Consider the following 25,207-nt stretch of genomic DNA (forward strand, 5'->3'; position numbering starts at 1 on the left):
AGTTCTCCAAGAACAGCATTTGACCGTAAAAATTCAGAATGATTTCAATAAAAGTTAAATTAAGTGTTAAACTCGGGGACAGTTTTAACATAAAAGTGCTTTTCATGCTAATGCCTCTCCTGCACGTTTCCCACGGATGTCGGAATAGTGCTATCTGCGCTGTTACACTGCTTTTGTTTCCTTATGACCAATCAGCGCCGTTGCCTGTAAAATTCAGTCCCCGGTCTTCCGTTATAATTTTGTCATCTTCCTGCAGGCACTACGTGGTCAGTCTGTTCCTTGCATTATTATATTTTGAGTTCCATGTATTTAAGAACCATGAATCAAATTCTGAGCCCTGTCTGACCCCTTTTTACAACTGAGCCACAGCGTTGCTTTAAGTAGTCAGCTGAGGATTACTCTGCTACAGAGAAAGTAAGGACATCATGAAGCCGTCTCTTTGCTGTCTTGCAGTGGCTTTGATGGATCACATATGTTAGAACTTTTTTTTAGGGATCAGGAGAGTGACTCAAGAAAAGTGAAGAATTAAGCCTCTGGAGATCACCCAAGCCTGAGGTTGCACTGAGTTTCAGCAGCTGCAGAAGCAAGTAGTGATGGGCTGTAAAGATTTAATAAGGTGGATGTGCATCATGCAGTGTATCACAGTGGAGGGAAGTCAGAGGTGCCTCCAGGCAGGCTTAGGTGTTCGTAGCACCCGCTGAAGCACTGATGAATGGAATTAGGAGCTCAGGCTGCAGAAACCGTATAGCTGTATCTCCCCAACACAATACTCCAAACTTTCTGTAGAGAGATCATTATTAGTTCTGTGCTTGTGGCGTCCCAGGTATCCCACCTAGCATGAGCTCTGCTAGCTGGGACATCACTACGGTAGAGGTAATGCCTAAATGGTCATCAGGTGATACATACTTCTGGCAGCATCAAGCTGTGCATGTCAGCGTTTCATTTCTGACTAGAGCTTGGCCTGATCCCTGATGTGGCAAAACCAAGGTCTCGTTTTTTTCCTAAAGAATAATTGGTGTGAGGGAAAAAAGTAGGAGTATCCATCAAGGAGCATATGATTAAATTGTATTTAGTTTCACATTTCAAGTTCCATATGAAATGGGGTGTTTTATTGTGATTGCAGATGAAAATCTTAAATTGCTAAGTATTGCTATCTTAGGCAAAGCTGATAGAAATTGCCAGAGCCTCTTAGGAAGAGAAAGAGATTTGATTTAAGTTTATTTGAAGTGTCGTGAAAATAAGAGCAGCAATATGTATATTGAGAGATTTTTTTTAATAGAATTGGTTTCCATGCTATGACCTCGTATGAATGTTTTAGTCCTGAAGCAAATTTGAATTGAATGAGTTATCAGTATTGAAAAGCAGGTTCTCAAATAGATCTGCTGGCAGACCTTTAAATACAACCATATGTACTACATTGCTTTATTTTTAGTTTCAATTTCTGGACTTCAAAGTTGTGCTGCTTGCAGTAATTCTTTTCTGCTTTCAAGTAATTCCTCTTAACCCTTTCTCACCTACTTTGCTGTCATTTCTTCTTGTTAGGGACCAAAATCTTGCATTCTGTTGCTCTCCAGGATTCTGATTCTGTAAGATGGTAGAGTTACCTGTAACTTCAGAGAAACCAGTCAAAAATACTCATTTATAAGAGAAGCTCCTCTTCATGCTACTTTGGTGCTTATTGAGTAAATAGCTATGGGATTTTCACATGGCAGCAGTTCATAAAAAACTGCCTACAACGTATGGGAAGGGATATTATTATGGGTGAAAGAGAAGGCCATAAAGACTTTTAGCACAGATTAAGTGGAAATACAAACCCAGAAGGCCTCTTTTCCTAATGTGGTCAGCATGCAGGGTTGACATCATTTTGCGTATCTCAGTTTACCCATCATTAAAAGTTAGTTGCAGACACTGACATCCATGGACAGAACTTGCTCTACCAGTGCAGGGTATGCTAGTTAAATCCTCCTCGCTTTGCAAAGGGAAGAGAAGGATGGAGAGTTATGAGCTCCGGTCCTGATGCACTGATCACATCACTGTCACTGGGATGATGGTGGAAACTATTCAAAGGAGTTACTCTGTATTTATGCTGAGAACAAATTTTATCTGAGATTTCTACAAAATTAGTTTAATACATAGGAAGATACAGTTCAATGTTGTGCGATTAAAATTATGGGCCATAACATTGCAGCAGATGCAGTATGACCTAGCAATGCCTGAGAGTTTTTCTTTCTTTGCTTGGGTGGAACTGTAAAACATAGACGGCATTATATCTACGTTAAAGTAGGCTTTGCATTTAATGACAGACACCTCATTTAGAACATATTTTTAGTATTTTTCATTACAGGGCCCTTATAATGTTTTATTATTTCCTCACAAGGGTAAGGAATGGAAATGTTGACATTGTTTTCTTTTCAACGTTTTTTTTTCTTTCTGCTGATCTTACATACTGTGTTACAGAATGACATTTGATCGAGAGTGGTATCAGACCAGAGGAGAAATCTTTCTGGCAGTAGATGGACTCATGTATATGTTACAAGCACTCAGTTTAATGTTGTGTGTGAGAAAAGGACTCTCAATGGCAAATAAGTTGCTTTCTGTTATCCCTGATCTGGCAAGAGTGCTGAGGACCCCATTGCAATGTATGAAGCACCTGCAACTCCCACTGTAATTTCATGCAAATTGTAACTATTACAGAAGTTTGAGCCAGGAGTTTCTCTTAATGGGAGAGATTCTATCAAAAGCATTAGGCTAAATTTATACCTGCATTTTTTTGAAATAACAGAATTTATGTGCTGAATTTATTTCCAACTTCTGTGAGGGCATTTGAAAAGAAATAAAACATCAATTTCATTTACAGGTGTAATTCTGCATAAACACATGCATGTATAAATATCTCTATATATTTCCATAGAAAGTGGGATCTGCTTGTGCGGGTCAGCTTGTTAAATCAAAATTTTAGGAAGAAACTGATTTTTCATTAGCTGCTGGAGGAGCAAATAATGAATCAGTGGTTATGCCAGGCTAATGAAGGCAAAAAAAGAAAAGATCCAGGCAGTATGTGAGATTTGATTTAGAACATGTCCTTGTAGTAACCGTTACCCTAAACTCTGAAGAGGGATGTGCTTGGAGAATCTGTTTATACAAGTATATTCCTCTGCTGTACATCTCTTACGTGCACCTGACTATTCTAGCGTTGGTACCGTTGTGGGTAAACATCCTCCCCAAATACAGGGATTAATGTGCCCAAGGAAGCATTAGAGAGTCCCATGCTACACTCGCAGACCCCTGCAAAAAATACTGCTGCACTGAGTTTGGCTTCACTGTGGCAAGCACTGAAAAAGTACAAGTACAAGCTATCTCGACGCTTAGCGGTAAGCGGAGGGTTTGACTTTGTAAAGGCGTTGAGAAGCAGTAAACTTGCATGTGTGCTTAGGCCAGAGGATGTCCCTCAGCCCCGCTGGTGATAGGCGAGGAGACGCAAGGACCTGCGGTTCCCAGCATAAGCGCGGCTGCGCAGGAGCGGGGAGGAGGTCCCCACCGCCGTGCTGCCCCTCTCTCCTCTGCTTCTGTCATGTGGTGCGAGAAGGCTTCCAGTGATGGATTTCACAGCCTACCTACTTGAGTGAAGGGCAGGCTTTGCTGCATGAAGTTTTTCCAAAGTCTAAAATCAACGATCCTTCCCACAGTTGAGCCCCATCGCTTTTTCCCCAGCCGCTGTGGACCAGGAGACCACCTTCCCTGTGGCTGCGGTACCCTTTCATGTATTTGAAGACCATTTGAAGAGCGTGTTTTCTAGATTTACCTGTCTTGTTGGTGTCCGCTTGACCATCTCCCTTTGGTACACATGCGATTTGCAGTGCGGTATTGCAGAAGTGGGTGCAGCACTACCGCAGAGGTAGCACTTACCGATCCCAAATTAGAGCAAAAGAAATACTCTGTGCCTTGCAGCACCTGGTGCTGAGTATAATTACTACCTTTTATTACACTGACATGAAACTGTTCATCCAAGTGGAGCTTGTGATCTGGCATTGAGATAGGGGAGAGGCGGATCCTCTTTGGTGAAACCGCTATTTAAGCAGTGCTCCCGCGTGTGCATTTGCATGGCCTTCCTTGAATTTGTGCAGATTTCACAATAAACGGTGTACGACCTCCCGGTAGGCTCCTGCGCACAAATATCTGGTAGGAATTGTATTGTGAAGCCTTCTTAAATTGCTTATTGAAAATCATGGCACTAAGCAATTTTTGTCTGTAGGAGGAAATTTCATGTTTAACTTACGTGATCTATACCTAATGTCTAAATTACCTGTGCATGCAAATCTACATTATAGTATATATAATCTATCTTTGTGAGACATCTAAAATTAAATCTGTCAACGTACACGTACCAGAGCTCTTTAGGAGTGGCAGTTACAGATTCAACATTCATGCCTGTAAAATTGATATAAAGAGTTAGAAAAGGGTTTGAAGCTGCTTTTAAAATATAATTCGTGCAGTTTATCCAGACTGCTACAAAATTGGAATCTGATCCTGCAAACACTTAAAAATGAAAATATTGCTTGAATTGTCTGATTTATAGGCGTAGTAGCAAGTGCTTTCTAGTTGATACAGTCCTTGACTGTTGTACTGGAAATCCTGCAATTTCTATATGATGTTTCAGCAGTTTACAGTTATTCTCTGAGAGAGAAGTTTCCAAAACAACTAAATCAAATCTCCATTGTTTTTTCAAAACTGACACTTTGTTTAGGTTCGCTGTTAACAGTTCCTGGCCTTGCTTTAGCTCAGTCGACTGCCGCTCCCCGATCATACAGCTAGTTGCGTTGTTTTACTCCACTCCGAGCCCCTTTGTGTCGCATCGCTCCTGTGCGTACAGTGCCCATGTGCATCTGCGCTTCATTTATGAACCCTCCTTATTGAGCTGAAAAGAGCAACCCAGTAAACTCCATCCACGGATTCATGTTGTCTTTTTGGCACATTTCCCTTACACTGAAATGTAAAGCAGCCATTACTTTCACCTTATTGACATTTTGACATTTCAGTCCCGTCGCCGTGTGTTGATTGCATTAGCCTCTCCTTCCGAGTCTCTGCCCGGTCCTATGTTTCGTCCCCTTCTCGCCTGCATAATGCATGAGACGGAAAGCGTCTTCCCCGTGCCGGGTGACAGCCTCCACCGGGCGGGCGCTGCGAACAGCCGGCGGTCGGCCCGTGATTGACACGGATGCACCAACGGCCGTTTCGGCTGGAGGTTGCGACGAGGGGAGCGGGAGCCGTGTCCCTGGTGCAGCTTGTCAGCGAGGGCCCGCGAGCTCTCGAAGCGCCCTATTTTTGGAAATGGCCTTTTCAGATAAACGCTTTCCCCATTCCAAAGACATTTTGACGGGCCGGCGAATAAACCTCTACCTAGCCGTGGGTTTAAGCTATATCCCTAACATTCTCGCAAGTGCTAGTCATTTGATTTCATAATCCTTTCTGTGAATTATAATGATGGTAAGGACCAAATAGGCTTAGTCCTGTGCTGCCACTCTCTCCAGACACGTAGCTGTGGCAGAAAAGGCACATTTAGCACCCGCGAGGCCCTTGATGTGTCTGGCAAGCTTAGCTCGGAAATCCTCAAAAGAGAGCTGTCTTCCGCTAAATTTAGATGAGGAATTTTTCTGTGCTTGGGTGCAAGCGGGAGAAAGGTGGAAATGGATGACGCGCTGTTGAAAGAGATTCGCAGCGCTGGCGGATGCTGGGCAGCTTCCCGCGCGGCCTCTTCGGGGCGCCTGGGCCTGCCCCTCGCGAGCTCGGGCAGCCGGCGGCGAGCGGCGGCGGTTGCGAGTTAGGTTGAGAACTTTAAACTCATGTCACCTTTTCTTTTTAGGCATTCAAGCCAATGTTTTAGGGGCCTCTCTGTCTTCTACAGGACCAGGTAGAACTGCTTTGCACAGGGCTTTTTTTTTTCTTTCTTTTTTTTCTTTTTTTTTGTCAGCAGGCCTTTGGGGAGCAGTGGGCTTGGGTTTTGGGGGATTTTTTTCTGCATAGAACATGCAGAACATGTTACTGCTTAGTCACCGAAAGGGAAAATGAGTTTGCCAGTTCCAGCTCTTTGTAGCTTTTTGGCGTTTCTGAAAAGATACTGAGCATGGGGACTTGTAGGTGATTATTGCCACAAATAATTTAATCTGGCTTTACTGAAGAGGTCACTCTTCTTGACTCACTGTTTTTGAACATCAGTAGTGGCAAGCTGTAGTGGCTCACCCCAGCAGTCCAGAGTGCTTGTTGTTAAGGACTTCTGCATTTTGGATTAGTGTTTCCCACTGAGAAATTTTAATTCCTGTTGCCAAAGAATCCACGTAGCCATGTATGATTAGCAAATCCAAGGCTGTTGTTGTTACCTCAGGTAGCACAGCACACAAAGTAGTGGGCTCGCATGGCTGTATCTCGCAGCTAATGAATCCAACTATGCTAGCATTGCTGTATATTGAGAGTAAAGCTTTTAGCATCGTTAAATGCCAGCTTTTTGCTTCATCGTGCAAGCCCCATTCCACCGTTTGCATCTTCATCTGCAGAAGCAAGTACGTCATGGAGATTTTGTGAGGTCTAAGCATGCAAACTGCTCTGTAATTATGCCCCCGATTTGAATAGCTGTGGGTTTGAATTCAAACCACTAAAGGCTGATCCTCACCTGGTTGAGCAGATGAGATGGATGCATTTGTTCGGAAATTTGCAGCAGACGGTGGAATTTCTCCATAAACCTGTGCTATCCTGGTCTGGATCATGCAGCTTGCCTTGAATAGTAGTTTCCCACAGATACAGACACAGATTTTGGTGCTCTTTGACCCTTCCTTGCAAACGGATGCAGCTGGCCCAGCTACCCCATCTCATGAAGGATTGGGGCTCAGCTGCATGCTTGAACTTGCTCGTAAATGCCATTCTGGCATCTGCTGTGAGCAAATAAAGCTTGCTGAACGATGTTGCTAGGAATATCCTTGTAAGAATCTAATGAAGTTTAAAAGATGGGTAGTACTTACCGTAAGCATTTCATTTTAGTGAAGAAAAACCTCTTTGCAAAATGATTTAGTTGTTAGGATTTTTTTTATTTTTTTTTGCTTTGAGTTAGGGGAGAAAGAGAGAACTTAAGCCCCTACTTACAGTAATCTGTTTTTCTCCCTTTTATTTTGTTTTATTTTCTTATCCATGGAAGCCATGTAAGCAAAGTTCTTTGCCGGTGCTAGGGATTTGTGTGATATTTTTTCAAGGTGCGGGTTGGAGAATGTCACGCATTCATTTTTAAACAGTTTTGCTCTCTGATATGAATGAAGCACAGGGCAGTCAAATGTCAATGGAAGCTTAGCAGCTCACTTTTTCTGCTTCTCTCTATTTTCTTATTATTAGCCGTGTTTGCAAAAGAGGAGCCGCTTATGTTCTTAGCTTTGTTAGTGTTTTCAGAGCTGGCAGCATTTCTGCTCTTGCCGATGTTTTTTGGTGTCTCCTCAGAATAAGAAAAGACACATTCTCCCCAAATAGGCCTATCCGAACATAGTTGTTTTTCAAGTGGCTCCAGCCTTTAAGTTGCCCTGCTCTTCCCTGACTCTGGTTCTCAGTGCAGTTTGGGTGTTTGGAAAACCTAGTGGAGGTTGCTGTCCTCATTCCACTGCTTGGGGACAGGACACAAGTCCTGCTCCAAGTCTCCGGTTCCAGCGTCAGGTCGCACACTTCACTGGAGCATTCAGTGGAAATCCCAGACCGAGCGTAGGTGCCCCCGCGGGACGGGTGCCGACATCCCGTTTGCCTCCTAGTGAGCAGCTCTAATGGCTGTCCTCATCCAGTGCCCGCTGGACGTCCTGGAGTGGCTTCCAGAGATGTGCCCGCATCGCCCTCCCCGGGGACGTTGTAGCACGCCTGCTGCTGGGGTGACACAGGTTTGCGTGAGATGCGTTGCTGGGAGGGACAGCTAAGCTCAGGGCCACAGGCTTCCACCACGATGTTTATGGCACTCCAGAGCAATTAGTTGATAGAGCCACGGGTTTCTTCTTGTGCTATTTGCCACATGCCCTGCATGTCAGTCCAAGTGGGATAACTGTGATTTTTTTTTTGATATTTTCTTTTTTCGTTTTGTTGTTAACGAGGGAAACTGACCTTGCTTTCTCCCCTCTTCAAAATGCCCTAAAGGAAGCTAGCCAAGAAGCAGAAGGAGACTCAGACCAGCACGCAGAGAGAGATGGGTCCCGTGGCTACTTCAGACAAGACCGCTACCAAACTCAGTGCTGTTCACAATGAAGAAGCTTTTTCTTCCAGCTGCCAAGATGTTAATGGATTCAGTAAGTTTAACTTGCTTGCAATGGATATGTCCCCTTTAGGGAGATCCAGGTTCTTAAAAGGACCTATTCCTATGGGCACAATATTGAAGAGTTAGGAAAGAAGTGGTAGAGTTTGTTGCTGAAACTCACTAGAAATCCATCTGAAATTTCTCTGACGCTGCCCCTATTTTAACTGTCAGATAGGTGGAGAGCATTCCTGCTGATTCTGAATCTACTGAGAATAATTTATGAAGTCCATTTTAGTAATTATATCAGACAGAAAGGTACATGTTTATTTGTTCCTCAAAGTCAAATCAAATCACTTAGCCGACTTCTAGGATGAAGCAACATTTTCTGTATGGAATTGTTGTGAAAGAAAGCATGGTCTCATGGCTAGAGAGCTGAAATGGAAATAAGAAAGGACAGCATTTCTTCTTCTGTGTCATCAGTTTATTTTTCGCAGGAGTTCAGTAAAACGAATCCTAGTTAATGCTTGCAAACCCCTCAGACCTCTGTAGATGGAAGAGTATTGTGGGCAAAGCAGCACAAAGATATAGTCTAGTCATCCTAGTCCCAGACTGAGAGCATGGTGGATTGCATGGTGGATTTGTAAACTTCTTCATATTAAATAAATTTTAACTTAGACATGATGGTAATGTCACTGCTTCTTTTGACACATAGCCTGTTAGTTTGAAGAGGGACTGGGTCTGAAACACAAATATGTACCAAAACTCTCTTGTCATTCTTAAACGTCTTAGTGAAGTGTTTTTCCCCTAAATACTAATGAAGAAGTGCTTGTGATAGAAAATGTTATTTTTTATCATTGAAACCTTTCTTTGTAATCTCAGATGGAGCGGGACAGGCTGAGTGAGTCCTTCTTATACCTCTCTCTGTAGGTCACGCCAAATTCCACCTGCATAGATTGCTACTGTCACTCTGTGTAGCATACCTGTAAGACAGATAAATAGGTGTTTGAGACCTTCAAGGGTAGCAGTGAAGACTTGTCTCTGATATTAAATTGACTTGAGTCAAGATCTAATTTTCACAGGTGCTGAGTAGCTGTATCTCCTAAAGAAGACAGCAAGAGTTGTCAGTGGTTCATATCTTTGAAAGACAAGATAGCAGAAGACAGCGTTGTAACAGACATCCTAGAAATAGCAAAAGGTAGCTTGTGTTAAAAGTATGGGGCTTTGAAGTTTTTAGCACGTCCCTCAGACTCTGAGTTTTTAAAACTTACTTCCAACCAGAAAATAAAAATAATAAGAGATGAATGAGCCTATAATGTGCCCTCATCTTATTTTTTGATATTTTGAGGCACTAATTAAAACAGCTGAGTCATTTACTTGAAATGGCAGTTACAGAAAATATGTTGTAACTAATTTTACAAAAAGCATCCCGCCAGGTTTTTTATCAGTTAGTTCTTTGCTTGTTTGACATCATTGCAGATTTTGCCAGTACCTCCCTCTATGACACAGCCTGATGTAAGTCGCAGGCTGTTTTTTTATATATATAAATATATATCCGTGAGAAATAATTACCAGTAAGCCTTCATGATTTCTCCACATTTTTTTTCTGCCAAGTCCAGGATGCTGAGGTGTTGGAGGTAAGTTCTGTCCTGTGCAGCAGTGTGCACATGCTGATACAGGAATTTTATGGGTTTGGCACTGATGATACAGATAGAAAAAAAGGGAAAAAGCCTTTCTTTTCAAAAAATTGCCTTAATGGAATTTAATACTTAAGGATTTCTGTAGGAGCCTATTTTAACTTTTGAATAACGTAAGTAGGATTACATTGTCACCTTTCTGCTAACTAATATGATTTTACAGTGGTAAATCAACACTCTCTCCTAAGAGACAGTCAAGTTCCTTCTTAAATTTTCTTCTTTTGCCTCACAATAAGAAACATATCGCATGGTAGATAGTCATCCTTTCCATCTTGAGCTCAGTTACGGGAGCCTGAGATAGCTGAAGCTGTGACGTGGAAATACCCCTTTCTTCTTGAAGGAAATCCACCAAGAGGTACTGAGTGCCTTCAATCCTAAGATTACTTTTATTAGGTCCCAAAGGCAACTTGTTAAGTAGGAAAACTTGTAACTATCGAATTAAATAAAAGACTTGGAGACATACTCATCTCCTGATAACACTGTCCTTGCAGGGCACGTGTCCTTTCCTCCAGTTTTTCCTTCCCATCCCCCTGATTTTAATGACTTTCGAGAAAGAACAAATTCCAAGAGTGCCTCTAGAGGCCTCTTCTTTCCTGTCATTTCTCCAGCTTGGCCACTGTTCTGCTCCTGCTGCAGGAAGACATTTGCTGGTTTTGGGCGATTCCTGGTCCGCCCTCCTGCTATAGACTCCCTGTTTATGGGGAAGTCTGCTCTAAAGGAAGGAGCAATGGTCCTCTCGTGATCAAGGGTCCTGCTGGTGCAGGGCATCTCGAGGACACCAGAAGAGAGCAGCTCCCTTTCTGCTCCTCAGCCCCATCTTTTCCAAGAAAATGTAAAAATGGCTGTGCTTATATAGTCAGTTCTGGGAAAAGTATGCAACGCAGGAATGGTAATTCTTTTGCCATTGAGATTTACCATCCTCTTGCCTCTGTAATTAGTAAGAACATTTTTTTCTTCACCTGCTCCATCTCAGTCCTTTTTATTTTTTCACTATAAGCTGATGCAAACGGTATCATCCATAAGGTCAGGTTTTCTGGGCGAAATGGGGTCCTTTATAGAGGGCCACTGCCCTGCATCAGAAGCAAGCAGTCCCCTTGGCACAGGATTGAATTTTATCATTTGACAGAGGTGTTTGTTATCAAATGTAATTACGTTCCAGGAAGATCTGTAACCTCTGGGCTGGAACAGGGAGCTCAGGTTTTGCTGAAAATTACAACAGAAATGGGCATTTATCTTTTTTGGCCCAAAGCAAGGCTCCTTACCCCTTTTTCCTTCCCGCATTAATAGTCCTTATTCAGGCAGAATTCATGCTGATGCTTATCGAGGTTGTGACTGGAGAGGTTTTATGGAATTGACCTGTGTGTCTGACACCGTATGGCACCAGGAGTAAATATTTGCTGAAAGATGAGTTATTCCAGCATTATTCCAGTTTGTCAGGTTTTATCCAGAGATTATGTGGAGATAAAGCAGGCTCATCACAGTCTATTTATTTTCCCAAATATTTTTGTGGAATTTTTTTATACAATAGTGATATAAACCTGAGGAAGGTAAATGGTGATATCTGCAGTATTTGAGACTGCTCCTCAGTTTGCAAGAATGTTTGGAAAATGCTGTCATTTTCTTCAGTGTGGCACGGCCACATATAGGCATGGACTCAGTGCAGTGTTATTGTGAAACGAGGTGACAAATACGTGACAAAGTGGGCCTAAAATTGTCCACGTGCATCTGTGCTTTGACCGGAAGGGTGTGCAAAGGGTCGTTATTGCCCATAAATTTTGTGTAGTTTGGCAGCCCGTCGGTGTGATGGGAGAAGCAGTAGTATATCATCTCCCCAGTGATGCACTAATGATATGTCCTGCACAGAGGGACTGCTCTTCCAGCTTTGCAATGATAAAATGCCACAGATAGTGCTATAGATAATACAAGCCAGGCAGGGCTTGTCCAAGGAGAACGCTTCATCACCAGCAGAGCCATCTCGACGTCCCTGTGGGCTTGCAGGCAGGAGGAGCTCTTTGATTCCTAGGACTTGATCTCTTAAAAATGCTGCCATTTTTGCTAGCAACTGATGTATTAGGGCATACTTAACTTCTGCAACATCTTAGTTTGGGAGAAGACTTTTTTCCAGACTATTGAAGGGGTGAGATTGATACAGATTCGGTCAGTAGCCTTAATGGTACGGGTAGAAGCCCAGTGTGAAGGCAGCGTGGAGGAAGCTGTAGGGAGCCCAGGTAGGCAGTAATGAGCACCATGGGACAGCTTCTGTGCTTTGACTGGCAAGAGCTATGAGATAAGAGGAAAATATGGGTAAATGCTACTTAGAGTGGTAAAGATCATCTTTAACCAAGAATCTAAGCTCCCACCTCTCCATACCCCGCATGCTTTTGTAATGAATGAAACGCAGAAGTCTTGCTGTAATTCGAAACAGTTGCATTAAGATCTAGTTCTGATTCAAACCCCATAGATAATTTTCACTCTGTTAGGATACCTGCCAAATAAGGCCCAAGGGTGAGGATCATGACCATGAGATATTTTCATTAGTGAAAAAAAAATCCAAAATATATAAATAGATATAAAAGGTGTAGAAGGAAAGAAAATTATGGTTTCTTTAAGTCAAAATACAAGAGCACCTTTATTGGTTTTCATGGTGGTTTGGGTTTGTTGGGGGGTGGGGTTGGGGGTCGTTTGTGTGTTTACAAAATCTTATAAAAGTTAGGAGAGAATCATCTTCTAGATAGGAGTGGACCTCCACCATGCCGTGTGACTAGAGGGACCTGTTTGTCCTCACATGTCACTCCAGAGAGTGCAGAGCCAATTTTAAATGAAGCAAAGATCCCTACTTAGGCATGAAGTTCAGTCGGCACGTGTTTCCTGCGATACGTGCGCGCGTGGAAGACCCTCTGGTTAGGCGAATGCACTGTGAACACAGCGCTCTGCTTATACAAGCCCCTACCTGATGGATTTTGAAAACAAGCTCTTTAAAAGTCTTGGGCAACTTGCTTTCCCTCACCCCCTTTTGAAGAAATAATCTAGAACTCACCTAGAATTCACCTCCCTGTCTTGCAAGTATGGTCCATTTCAAAATCCTCAGTGAGTAATTTTTTGTAGTCAAACTGTCTGAAGACAGTAAGATTTTTATCTTTAAATGCCTAAGTAATTTATAATTTATAATGATTAGTTCCCAGAAAGGCGGTATGGCCCAGTGAGTTCTTTTATAGTCCCAGATTTCAGAAAATGCAGGTACTGCTCCAAGCTCTGGCTGTTGACTGCTCTGTGAGCCCGGGCAAACAAATGGCTCTTTCTAGACCATATTTTACACATCTGTAAAAATGGCCAGGCTTCAAGTATAGTAAGGGCAGGGTCTGATTTAGGCTGAGGCACACAGGAGAGAAAGGATAGGAGGCCCCACATGAGAGATGCTGGCTTGAAGGCAGCTGGTGCACAAGTCCAGCAGACTAGGCTGTGAGGCAGCCGATGATCTCAATGGGATTTCAAATAGTGCAAATCTGAAAATATGGCAGGAAAATACAGCGTTAGAGTGAGTTTGTTTGCTGGATGAGTATAAACTGCTTAGGAGGGAACTCTGCAGACTTCATGAAACTCCCTGGACTAGTGACTAGTTCACCCCATAGAATAACTTGAAATTTGTAAGCGATGTTTATTTCAGAGATGCATAAATTGCTTCTGAAATTGCTTTGTATACTGAGTTTTGTCTACTTCTGTTGGATTACAGAATAGTTATTCCTGTGTTATCTATTGTCATCTTTCTGATGTGCTGAGATTTTATATTAGCTTGTTTCCCATCATTTTGAGGAAGAGATAAGAAGCGTCTGTAACTCTAAGAATGAACGCAGAGGGACAACAAAAGAACGTGATTTCAGAAACAACAGATTACCATAAAAATGTGCACATATGCTATTCTGTATATAAACCAACTTCATACATTTATTGTTGAGAAAAGAATGTACCGTATAGAGTTGATCCCTGCCTCCTTTGCATATACATTTGATTAATATGGAAACTATTTGTGGATTCTTGTCCAGAGAAAGCTGATGCTTTAAATAGAGAGCAGGGATGCTTGTCCTGCTCAAAGAACCCATCTCGCAGGGGAGAGAATTGTAGGAATCGCTGTGGACAGTTTTTAGTTGAGGAACAATTCCCTTGTTATCTTAGATCATGGTTTTAAGAAAAAAATATGCTACCCTACCTGTAAATTTCTAAAGAACTGCAAAATATACATCTAAAACATTCGTGTTAACTAGTGTACATTGTGTTTGAACAGGCTTACTTTACTGTTAATACTGCATTTGCTTCTTTGTAGTTTGTATTTTGGGGGTTGTTTTTAAGGATCTTTCTCCCAGAGATAAAAACATAAGTTTACTCCTTTGGTTAAAAAAAATGGGTATATAAAATATAGTCCTACACATTGATTTACAATAACTATAATACAATGTTTGGGGTGTGGAATGCTTATATTAAAGGAAATCCATCATGATGACATTGTAATAAATGTAATATGCATGTTGAGATGAAAAATACAATTCATTGTGATAAGCCTTATATATCCCATATTACTGTGTTCTTTGAGGAACATTCTCCCTGTTCTTTCTCTCTCTTAATATATGTCTAAAGTCTTTTCCTTATGTCTTTCCTACCTAGCATCACCCTCTCCTTGTTCATTTTCTGTCCAAAGCAAAACCCTTCAGAGCAAATCTTTGTTGAATTCCTACTACTCAGGTACTAGTGCCAGACTTTTATTTCATTCCTTAATTTTCTTTGCTTTTGTGCATTTCCCAATATGACATATAGACTGAATCTTCCGAGTGTTAGATACCGCTAACCTTGTTTTCATTTTTTGTAACTTTTTTCCTATTGATCTTCTGTTGATTTCCATTGATCCGTGTCGTGTGGGTGAACGGAATTTCATCTCAAAGTATCATCAGACACTGTTCCATCGACCACGCTGCTAGGTAAGAAGACAGGTATGGTGCACTGCACTTCATTGGAGAGAAAACACACTCGTTGCGCCTCGAAAATGACTCAGGGAACACAGTTAACTGCCTGGGCTCCAAAGTCATTATTTATCCCGTGATCAAGTATTGCATTAATTCAAAAGCCTTTTGTAGGTTTTTTTTTTTTTTTTACTCCAGCTTTATCGTTATTATTATGATGGTGATGATTATGTTTTGGTTTTTTTTTTAAGGGAAGAATGGTTCATTGTTATTTCATTTTGTGAATGGGATTTGACCTTCTGGGCTAAATTCCCATGTGCTTTCTTGCCTTTTGCTTAGTTTTGGCTCACGGCAGTGATGGTGCCTGTGTGTTGAAGTGGTGTGTGTGAAGCTCAGCTCTGTGTGCCTCAGGGCTTGCAAATGGGAGTGCGGATTTGCATGTTCAAAGCAGGTGGGAAGTTCACTTCTTCTGGACTCTGTGGCAAATAGATTATATGGAGAAATCAGAGGCTGAGTTTGAGCAAGTGACCTCCCCCTCATTTTGTGTATGCTGCAAATTAAATGCTAAATACTCAAGCAATCAAGCATAGGTTTGAGAGGCTAATAAAAATGCTAGCTCTGAGAGACGCAGGCTCTTTTGTGGCTGCCGGTAGCTTTAAAGGAAGATGTTAGTTAGCTGAAATTAGCTCCTTTTGTTCAGGTGGTGAAGTAAAGCATCCAGTGCGCAGCTCTCAGCTTTTGGAGTTTTAAAAATAATGTGCTGTTGCAGTGAGTTAACGGAGATGGCAAAAGTGGCAGCAGCCAAGTCGATAAAGGAAGTTACTCGGCAGCTTAGCCGAGGTGCACCCCGAAAGTGAGCGGCAGCAGCGTGCAACTGGCGGCTCTCCCTGGGGGACGTGACGCTGCCGGTCTGCAGAGTTTGCAGGCGGCAGTTCCTCGGCAATGCCTCCGCACGATGATGGGTGGCTGATCAGAATCCACCCGGGGGGATTTAGCAGACCTGTCGTTTCGGATTACCTGCAGTAACTGTTCATTTCTACCGGGCCTGCTTTAAACATTGCTTGGTGCGTGTTGAAGGCCCGTGGTTAGAGCAGGAAGAAATTACGGCCGATCACTCCAGTGCCTTGCCTTACGGACTGGCAGTCGGGCAGAGACAGGCTTGCAGGCACTGCCACAATACAGATATTTATCCAGCTATCCATCAAAACACCGGCTGCAATAAAGGAGCCCTTTTTCAAGGAAGCGAGAGGGAGTCCTTTTCCCAGAAGGTTTGCTCTTATTTTCCCAGAGACTCGGTGATGTCAAGAGAAAAGTCCAAAGGTAGATTGATGTTTTGGTTATAGCCCCATTAGAAATAGGGCTCAGACCTGCAATTTGCGGGAAGGTGTCCAACCCCTCTTAACGTGGTGCTCAGCACCTGCAAAAATCAGGCCCTCATTTGCTGGAGCTCTTTCCACACCTGTGTCTGGATAGTGAGAATAGCTGTGTTTTGAGTTTTGTTAGGGCAGCTATATCACAGCGTGAACTGCACGCTCCTTACTCGGAGGGTCAAGGAGTGATCTGGAGATTGAACCTGTGCCTCCCATCAGCAGAAGTTAAAACCCCAAAAGCCCATGAAGCTTTCAAAATCGCAAAGTTTAGAGGGAAAAAAGCAGGGATTAGGAGTTAAAGTAGTCTTCTAGTTAGGGATTCAAAACTCTTTCAAACTTGATACCTGCTAAGAATGGTCTCTGAGGTGTGTGAGAATTAATATCCCTGTTTTACACATGGGAAGTCAAGCACAGATAACTTTTAAGACAAGATTTACCCAGACAGGTCATTTCCCCAGTTCCAACTGAGCTGAACAGCCAGAGGTGCTATGGAGCAGCCCTTAGCTTTGAACAATTTTCTGTTCTGCGACATGGACAAATGAGAGCTGGGAACCGACATTCTGGCTTCTCAGACAGATTCACAAGACATTGCAAGATGCTGTTCAATAAGCAAAATCAGCAAATAAGCAAGATCAATTTATTTTTTTAAATTTATTAATAATTATTCCTGGGAAGTAAAAAGAGATGTTAAAAAGGGCCGCAGGCATTCCACCACCATTATTGGGCTCTACCTGCAGTTCGGCAGTGTTTGTTCCCCTCTGTTATGTCTTCTGCTAGTAGATGTTCTGTGTTTGCAATGGCAGATGACTCTCAAGACTTGACTGTGGCATGATTTGTTGATAGTAAGATATAGGGGATGTTTTTTTGCCTCTGCCCTGTCCTCTGCTTGATTAATACTTTTCTGTGTAATGCATGTTTTTAGCTGTGTAATTTTGTTGACAACTCTGGATTTAAATGGTTTGCACAAGTATCTTTGCTAGGGAAGCGAATACTTACTACTAACAAAGAAAGTAGATTTCTCTGCTTTTAATATTCCAGTAAGGCCCGTGTTGTACAAGTAGTGTAAAGCCTGAATAGGAGGTAGTGCAGACTTTAGAGGTTGTTCTGGAGAAAACGTGCATGGCCAGGAGCTCTGGAAAATGTTGAGCAAATGTCATCAGGGCAGGCTTTTCGGAGGAAGCAGTATGTCCTTCCCTAGCATACATTAACATCCTCTGTCAGTCCATAAGGGCACTTCCCCTTGCCATTTCGCCTGCTCAGGAGGCTCATGATAGCGAAAGTCTCTGCCCTCCAGAGAGCCCAAAGGTTCGGTTGCTTCGGAGTTCCATGCACACAGCTCACTGTCATGAAGTCGCACACAAAACCTGGCTTGCTCTTGGAAACATATGGAAATTTGCCCTGGATTTCTCTCCTCCATGGATAGGATGGGCTTTTGCCCATGTCTGAACAATCTGCAGGGGGTTTATCTACAACCATATGGTTGAAGAACTGGAAAGGGATTAAGAAACTGATATTGCTGCATTAGCGAGCCTCACCATTACTGACTTTTTAAATTGAAGGATGAGTTATTTTTAAGCAATGGGCATTTAAAAATCCACAGCTTGATCTGTTTAATAGTATCTGTAGCCTCCCAGGCCATGCCAGCCTCTAAAGAGCTGTGGCGGAGGCTTTTGCATCAGTTCAGCGTGCTAACGTTGACCTGCAGAAGAGCGAGCAGCTGAGGAGCATGCCGTTGCCAAACACAAGGGCTGTTACCTGAGCTGAACTTCTCTTAAAATGTTCCTGAGAGGCTGCTTATGACCAGATAGCTCAGGAAGGCTTTACCTTCCAGTCTTTAGTGGCTGCTGGTTTGTGTGCTGTTTCAAAGTTGTCAGCAGTTTTTAACTAATGACCTCACTGACCTAGTGCTCTGTGAGGCAGATAGATCTGACAACTCCTTTTCACCCTGGAGGCAAAGAGAGATTTGGCTTGGTGAGGTCCATGCATTTGATGAGCTGCAGTTACACATGTGCCCAGCAATCCCAAGGCTTGCCCACATCACCAGAGCATCTTCCTTACACCTTTAAGGGGTTTCTTCTTTGCTATCTGATGAAAAAAATATACATGATCGGTGTTTTTTGTAAGACTGGAGTACACATCTGTAAGGTGATTACCAAGTGACTCTTTAAAATCTCTTAAAAATCTAGAGAAAATAAATTTCTCCAGCATCTTTTTTTATCATACACATGCAGCTTCTTCAAAGCATTTCAAATGAAAGATGCATCCTCCACTTTCTGTCAAACTTGGTGTCGGAAGGCTTTTTGCTAAGGAACGTGCCTTGTGGAGCTAAATTGGTATTATTAGACAAATGGTGGTTTGACTCTGGTTTGCCATACCACTGTTTGTGTTGTATATACTATATATAACCTTAGAGCTGGGTATTTATCATACAATAAAGCCTTGATGTGCACATAAAAGCAAATTAATCTTACCAAGTACCACTGTATCCCTAGTGTAATGGGAAGAGATATTAGCCATGCTGTAGCCATCCTTGGAAGATGTCAAATAATTGACAACCCTTACTCTAGTAGAGAGAGATTGGATATGTGTGTAATTAAATCCATCACAAACACCACTCAAAATGTAATTTATTTTGTGCAAAGGATGTCTTATCGTGTTACACACTTGCCAAGGCTAAGAGAATAAAAATATAAACAAAGATGATAGGCCTTTCATTGCAGAAGCACAATAGGTTTGTGGATATTGAAGCAAAAGTTTTGAAAGAACCTTCTCCATGTATTCATGTATTCAAGCTTATGCATCAGTGCAGCATCGCTTTAGTTGTTTGAGGCATAGGTTGGGTTTTGTTTTGTTTTCTAAAGGCAACGTCAAAATGTGTGTATATGTGTAGATATCTGTCTCTCAGACTAACAAAACTATGTTTATGAAACAAGATAATGTGTGTGAAAGGATCTAAAGTTTCAATCTCAAAAGCTGCTCGGGGTGAACAGGTCCCTTCCCAGCAGCCTGACGGGAACATTGCATAGCGGTCTGGCTGTACACAGCAAATGCAGACCTGCGAATCTAATTTCTCTGCTGTTTTTCATCATTTCCATGACATCTATGGAGGAGTTTATCAGCTTTTCTCTGGAGGCAGATGCATGTATTTTACTTGCCTGGATAGCAAGCGAAGTATATAATAGAAGATGGTGTAGCAGCAGGCAGGCAATAATATCCCACCCTCAGGTTACTCATCAAAGGAGGAAGATGCCATCTATCCATCCTTGGCTAGAGCTTTCCTCAGCACACGCTGCTCTGCTGTGTTTCTCCTGGCAGAGCTGGACCTCACAGTTTGCTTCAGCAAGTTTATCATTATTTCTCCAGCAAAGGAGGGAGCCACAGAAGTACAATTTCATAAGCAGGGAGAGCTTGTGGAAAATAAAAGTGTAGCCAGTGTTTTTTTGAATTTGATTATCTGCACTTGCACCCCTAAACTAAACTGATAAGCTGAGATGCCTGAAGAGTTTCACAATCAGGCTCGTTTAGGGGAGGCAGTGAGTGTTTTTTAATATGCCTTAAACAGAACTTGAGGACATTCTGTGAACTACCAGGCTCATAATTAAAGTGCTATCTTCCAGAAATCAAAAAATCTGCACTGGCGATGGACATCTTGGTAGGGGGACCGAGAGTGTGGCTCCAAAAGTGTTACCAAACAAGCTGACAAAATATTTTACTGTTGCAGCCACTAATACTAGAAATGATCCTACCGTAAACAGCATGTTTCCAGCAACATACCAAATATCTGTTTTATTTACAGCTGCACAAGAAGAACTTTAGAAAATTGGAGGTGGTTTTAGGAAGGATCTGGAGCTCTGAACAGTCTGCCTTAGTGAGACTTCAGAAGCTCTCAATCAATTTGCTTTACCAAAGAGAAAATGAAGAAGGAACTGCATGGGTCAATATTTCAGGTATTTGGGGGGCTCTTTAATCTAGTTGAGAGAAGGTAGAGTAAGATTCAGTGCTTGGAAGGTGAAGCTAAACAGAGTCAACTTGCAGTTAAGACATGTTCAGCACAAGTTTTGAGGTTGGAATGGAATCACCATCATTTGAAACGTTTAAATTTGGGTGTATTTCTCAAAACTGTGTTCTGCCTTTGGTATTCAGTGGAATTTCGTGGTTTATGTTCCTATCAACAGAACAAGCCCATATGACTAAAAATAAGGCATGCATATGAAATATAATCCAAAAAATCTGATGCAGGGTTTTGTATGTTTACTAGTTTCTGAGTGTTATTGTGAATTATTTCCAAAAGTGTCTGTTTTCTTCATTGGTTCTTCTCACTGGGAACTCATATAAGACACGGTTTCTTTAGAGGTACTGTCAAAACTGTAGGCCAATTTGTCTTATACACTTATCCGTATTTGCAAGAAAATGGGAGGATGATTGCGGGAAGGGGGATGGAGAGCAGGGCTTATGGAAAATTAACTGTGATTCACCCTAAGTGCAACAATTAAACCCGAAGTCCGATTTTGCTGAGGGGCTGCTATTTTCGATGCCTTTCCAGTAATAACAGTGCCAGAAGAAGCAAAATGTGTTTTATTGCTGCAAGCTGCAGGAAAGCGAAGCCAGTTTGTAAGCCCTCCAAAGGCTCTTGTGGTTGATTGTCCCGGTGAGAGATCAGTTTGCCGCTACCTCTCCTCCTACCCTGCGTTTTGAATTGTTCACAAAATTGCCGTAAACAGCCCGTCTAGAGCGACGGTGCAGTGCCTTGCTCGAGTGCCTCATTAACCATGCTTAGGTTCATGCTCACGGTGCGATTAGACGGAGACAGAACAATATGTTTCTTGCATCGGGTTTTATTAGCAGAACATATGAGCACAAGGCTCACCTTGTACATAGTAATTTGTCTCTATAAAAGCCCCTCTAATTTTTTCCTTGGCCCAGATAAAAAGCTTGCGGCAAGACTTGACAGCCATCCTGAGTTAGTGCGAATGCCAAGCTTAGGTTTTCTTTTGGGGAGCGCGCAGGGGCCAGTTGGGACACATTTGTCATAGAAATCCAGAGGAGCTGATCTTCTTCTTGGTTTCAACTCTTAGTGTGTCCTGGGGTTGAGCATAGGATGACCTAGATCGCGTGATGCTTTTTTCTTTTTTTTTTTTCTTTTCTTTTTAAGCAGAAACACTTAGCTAGGAAGCTAAGCAGAAGAAATTATTCTGCAAGGTGGAGAGGGACACGCTTCTGCCTTTCACCTCTCCCTGTGAAACCGTTGAAGGACGAGAGCCAAATAGACCAGAATTAAAGGATCTGATGAAGAGAGAAATTAATAGTTGCCTGTGAAGGGACCGACTGATCTGAGTTACATTTTACAAGTAGCCTGCGCTCTGTGTGTGCCCTTACTGTATTAGTGCTGGAACCATACATTAGTTTTAAGACTCCCTCTCGAATAGGGATATTGCAATGTTTTTTAATTGGGGCTGATAAAAAATGTGGCATTATGTGTAGGTTCCTCAGAGAAGCCAGTTGTGAAATTGGGTTTGTATTAAACCTAATGATGGAAAATTAAGCATAGTACGTCTGTCGGAAATGGCCCACGATAAAAATCTTCTCTTTTCCATTACAGGAGGTTAATAGGGAATAGGGGAGGAAAGATGCATTGGGAAAGCGAATCCAACTAGGGGAATTAATAAGCCTTGAAATTCCCACTGTTCCGAGTTCTCACACTGTCATTAGTCGGAGCATTAGGGATGATTATACAAATGCTTTGAACGTTACTCTTCCTTAAATTCCAAATTTATTCACATTTTGTATGCTAGAGTTGCTTTGCTAGAGCCATAACTCTCTAAACCTTTGAGCATCCCAGGATTGTGAGTGTGTTTATGAGAACCTGGGCTTCAGAAATCCATTTATTCTTTATTCCTTCTAAAACATGACTGGTTTAGGTGTTTAGGCTCTTGCCTTATTCGGTAAACCTGCCGCAAGAATTGAGCCAGCTGTATGCAATCTTCAAATTTTTTGAACAACTTGAAGAAGATATCTTTTGCATTTGCTAATATGCTGTTGTTCACTAAGACCAGAAAGAACCGATGCAGAAGGCCTGCATCTGCCAAGGAGTCCGTGCATCTTAGATACCCATAATTGTATGAAAAGGCAATGGTTCATTTGGCCAACCATTGGAATTTGGGCTACTGTGGTAGATAAGAAACTAAATCTTGCATTTAATCCAAGTTTCTCTTGTTAAAAATAAATATTGTGACAATCAATTGTTTGTTGATTTAAGTTCTTTACTCTTAGTCAGTCCTCCAGGGATATTTTGTTATATATTTAGAGTTTTGCTGGGGGTATAGGAAGCTGCAATTTCCATCTATATAGTGACAGAGCTTTTTAAATCCATTTCTGTGGAAAAGGAACTTTTACTCTTAAGTTTACAAATCTGAAATTTAAGTTTCTGCATGCAAGGTAACTGTATTTCTGTGCTATTTTATTCTTGCTGCTAATGCTACATCTTCGTAATTGATGTATAAATTTTAGGCCTGAACTTTCAAAGCAGTTTCATTTGCCTGACAAGGCTGTGCGCCTTGTTTGATATGCTAATAATCTGTTCTCTGTTAACTGGGCCCCTCTCAGTTATCTCCCGTTACACACCCCAAATCCCTCTTGAATATCTTGCTCAGTCATGTTCTTTGCAGGTTTGTGGCGGAAGGTATGTAACTGGAGCGCAGTCCTTACGCCAAGCTCATGCTTACGATATGTGCTGTTTCACTATATGTGCTATACCATCATTATGCCTGATGGGCTATTTATTCTGTTCCCATCTCTTTTGGGTTTGCCTCCTTGACACAAAAAATACTTCGAGTGTGACGTTGTATTTCTAGGCAGCCGTAGGCGCCTGTGTTTGTTTCTTTACTTTCTTTTGCCTGCACTGGCCTATGGGGTGGTGGGAAAAAAAACAAACGGACCGAGAATGAGAGTGGAAATAACAGATAGGTGAAAGCTTGTTTTGCCTCCCTGTCTTTAAAACAGACAGTAGCCATGGAGAGATGAGCCAGCCAACTCTGACTATCCAGACCCATCCGTACCGGAGCTGCGAGCCGGTGGAAATGTCCTACCCCCGGGGGCAGTTCCAGCCAGCCATCCGCGTGGCCGACCTGCTGCAGCACATCACCCAGATGAAGCGAGGCCAGGGCTATGGATTTAAAGAGGAGTATGAGGTGAGAGGAACGCTTGCTCACACCACCAAGGAGACAAGTTGCACTCACAACTAAGGCTAGATGCTTGGGAGGGGAGGATAACTATTTTTCCTTAATTCATTTACCTTCTTAATCCTTCCTTCATCTTATTTCTGTTTGTAAGGCTGGGATTTCATAGCAGTAGCAATCTCCGGTGGCCTTCTGTTTCCTGGGTCTGAAGAAAAGGTGTTTACTACTGCAGTAGGAGACCAACATCGTGTTCATCCGTTAGCATGTGCCCTCTCTCCTGTTAAGGGCAGGTAGTAAATATTTAACAGATGCTGGACTCAGTGAAGGGTTTGGAGTCCCCTAGTCCTATTCTTAGCTACAACAGTGCAAACCAGGCTCTAAGAAAAGCAAGGTTTTTTGCTTTAGCTTTCTCTCTGTTCTAGCCCCAAATACTCTGCAGCAATTCATCACATTAAATCACAGCTTAATTGCCTGCGCGCAGGATTGTAAAAGCAAAGCCAGGAGCCTTGGGTAGCTGAAATGATGATGGAGTTGTCCCATATGTTCAAACCTCAAACTCAGAATGTGTTTGACCGACCTGCAACGTGGAGAGAGGCAACAAGTTAGCTGCAAAAAAAGAAGAAAAAAGCCCCAAAAGCTGGAGTTATCAGGAACATAACTTCAAAGCAAAGACGAGAAGAAATACGTCATTGGGGAGGAGTTGAAAGAGAGTATACATTTAGAGGGGGAGAGAACAGAAGAGGGAAATAGTATCAAACGTTTGTGAGACTTAGCTCTAGTGAGTGATAATTATAATGAGTGAAGTAAGCTTGTGGGAAGGCAGTAAGTAATAATACGCGTTATGGCAATTAAAACTATTTAAAAATAACGTAACAGCTGTGAAAAATACGTATACGTAATTTAATGAAAACGGCTTGCTTTTCAACCCTGCACGTCCATGGGGTTTGTCTCACTGGTGCTGGTTTATGCTGTTACTGAGAGGCAGTCTTTTCCTGGGTGTCGCCAGGGAGTATTTTTTAATCAGATGGCATCAAAAACTGCTGTAACAAATGTTTCTGGTAACTGTATTTTACCAGCGTCTAGTCAGTCATGCTGCACAATCAAGCACATTGATTAAACTCTCAATACAAAGAGCTGTGTTTAGTAATGAAAAAGGTAGTAATTCTCATGGAAGATTTGCTTGGCTCCCCTCCTTAGGCTCCGCTTCCATGAATAGCACCCAAAACTGCATGCAGCTCACTTACAGATGCCATAAGATCTAGTTCTTGATGTTCAAGAAGAAAACAGGTGCTGGCATATATGTAATTTTCTGGCACTGGCATTGGTAATTATCAAAATAACACATTAGCATGAAAAATGTCAATGCAACTTTCAGCTCCACAAGTTCTGCCTTTTGCAGAAAGTGCTATCCACATATGTATATAATGACGATGACATTATATAGATTTGCATAATTTCTTTCTTTACAAGAAATAGCCTGGAGAATTCCACAGGCTCCGAAATCGTACGCAACAGTCTACCCTTCAATCAGAGGTAATTATCTTAAATGGCAGTCATTTTAGGTGGTGGAATTTGGCTTGCAGAACATGGGATGCAGGTAGCACTTCAGCTCCAGTTTTCAACCACAAATAGCAATACCGCAAATTTAGGGAGGATGTTGAGCATTAAAAGTCGTGGAAGGTAGGAAGGGTAGTTTTAAGTTGGCAGAAAGCAGCCTCTCAAACTGGAATCTGGAAGATCAGAAAACCTGTTTTGCAAAATGTTTGATAAG

The 25,207-nt window shown here is 42.2% G+C and overlaps 1 protein-coding gene across 1 annotated transcript in view; it reads left to right on the forward strand.

Moving 5' to 3' along the window:
• Positions 1–25,207, forward strand: part of PTPRT (protein tyrosine phosphatase receptor type T) — a 478,646-nt gene that overhangs the window by 411,362 nt on the left and 42,077 nt on the right. Inside the window, exons 16-19 of the mRNA XM_064521396.1 lie at positions 5,861–5,908; positions 8,152–8,300; positions 14,874–14,909; positions 23,261–23,448. Of these exons, the coding sequence (XP_064377466.1) occupies positions 5,861–5,908; positions 8,152–8,300; positions 14,874–14,909; positions 23,261–23,448 (421 nt within the window). The remainder of the gene's footprint in view (positions 1–5,860; positions 5,909–8,151; positions 8,301–14,873; positions 14,910–23,260; positions 23,449–25,207) is intronic.

This window comes from Dromaius novaehollandiae, chromosome 16 (assembly GCF_036370855.1).
Source record: "Dromaius novaehollandiae isolate bDroNov1 chromosome 16, bDroNov1.hap1, whole genome shotgun sequence".
NCBI classification, from domain to species: Eukaryota; Metazoa; Chordata; class Aves; order Casuariiformes; family Dromaiidae; genus Dromaius; species Dromaius novaehollandiae.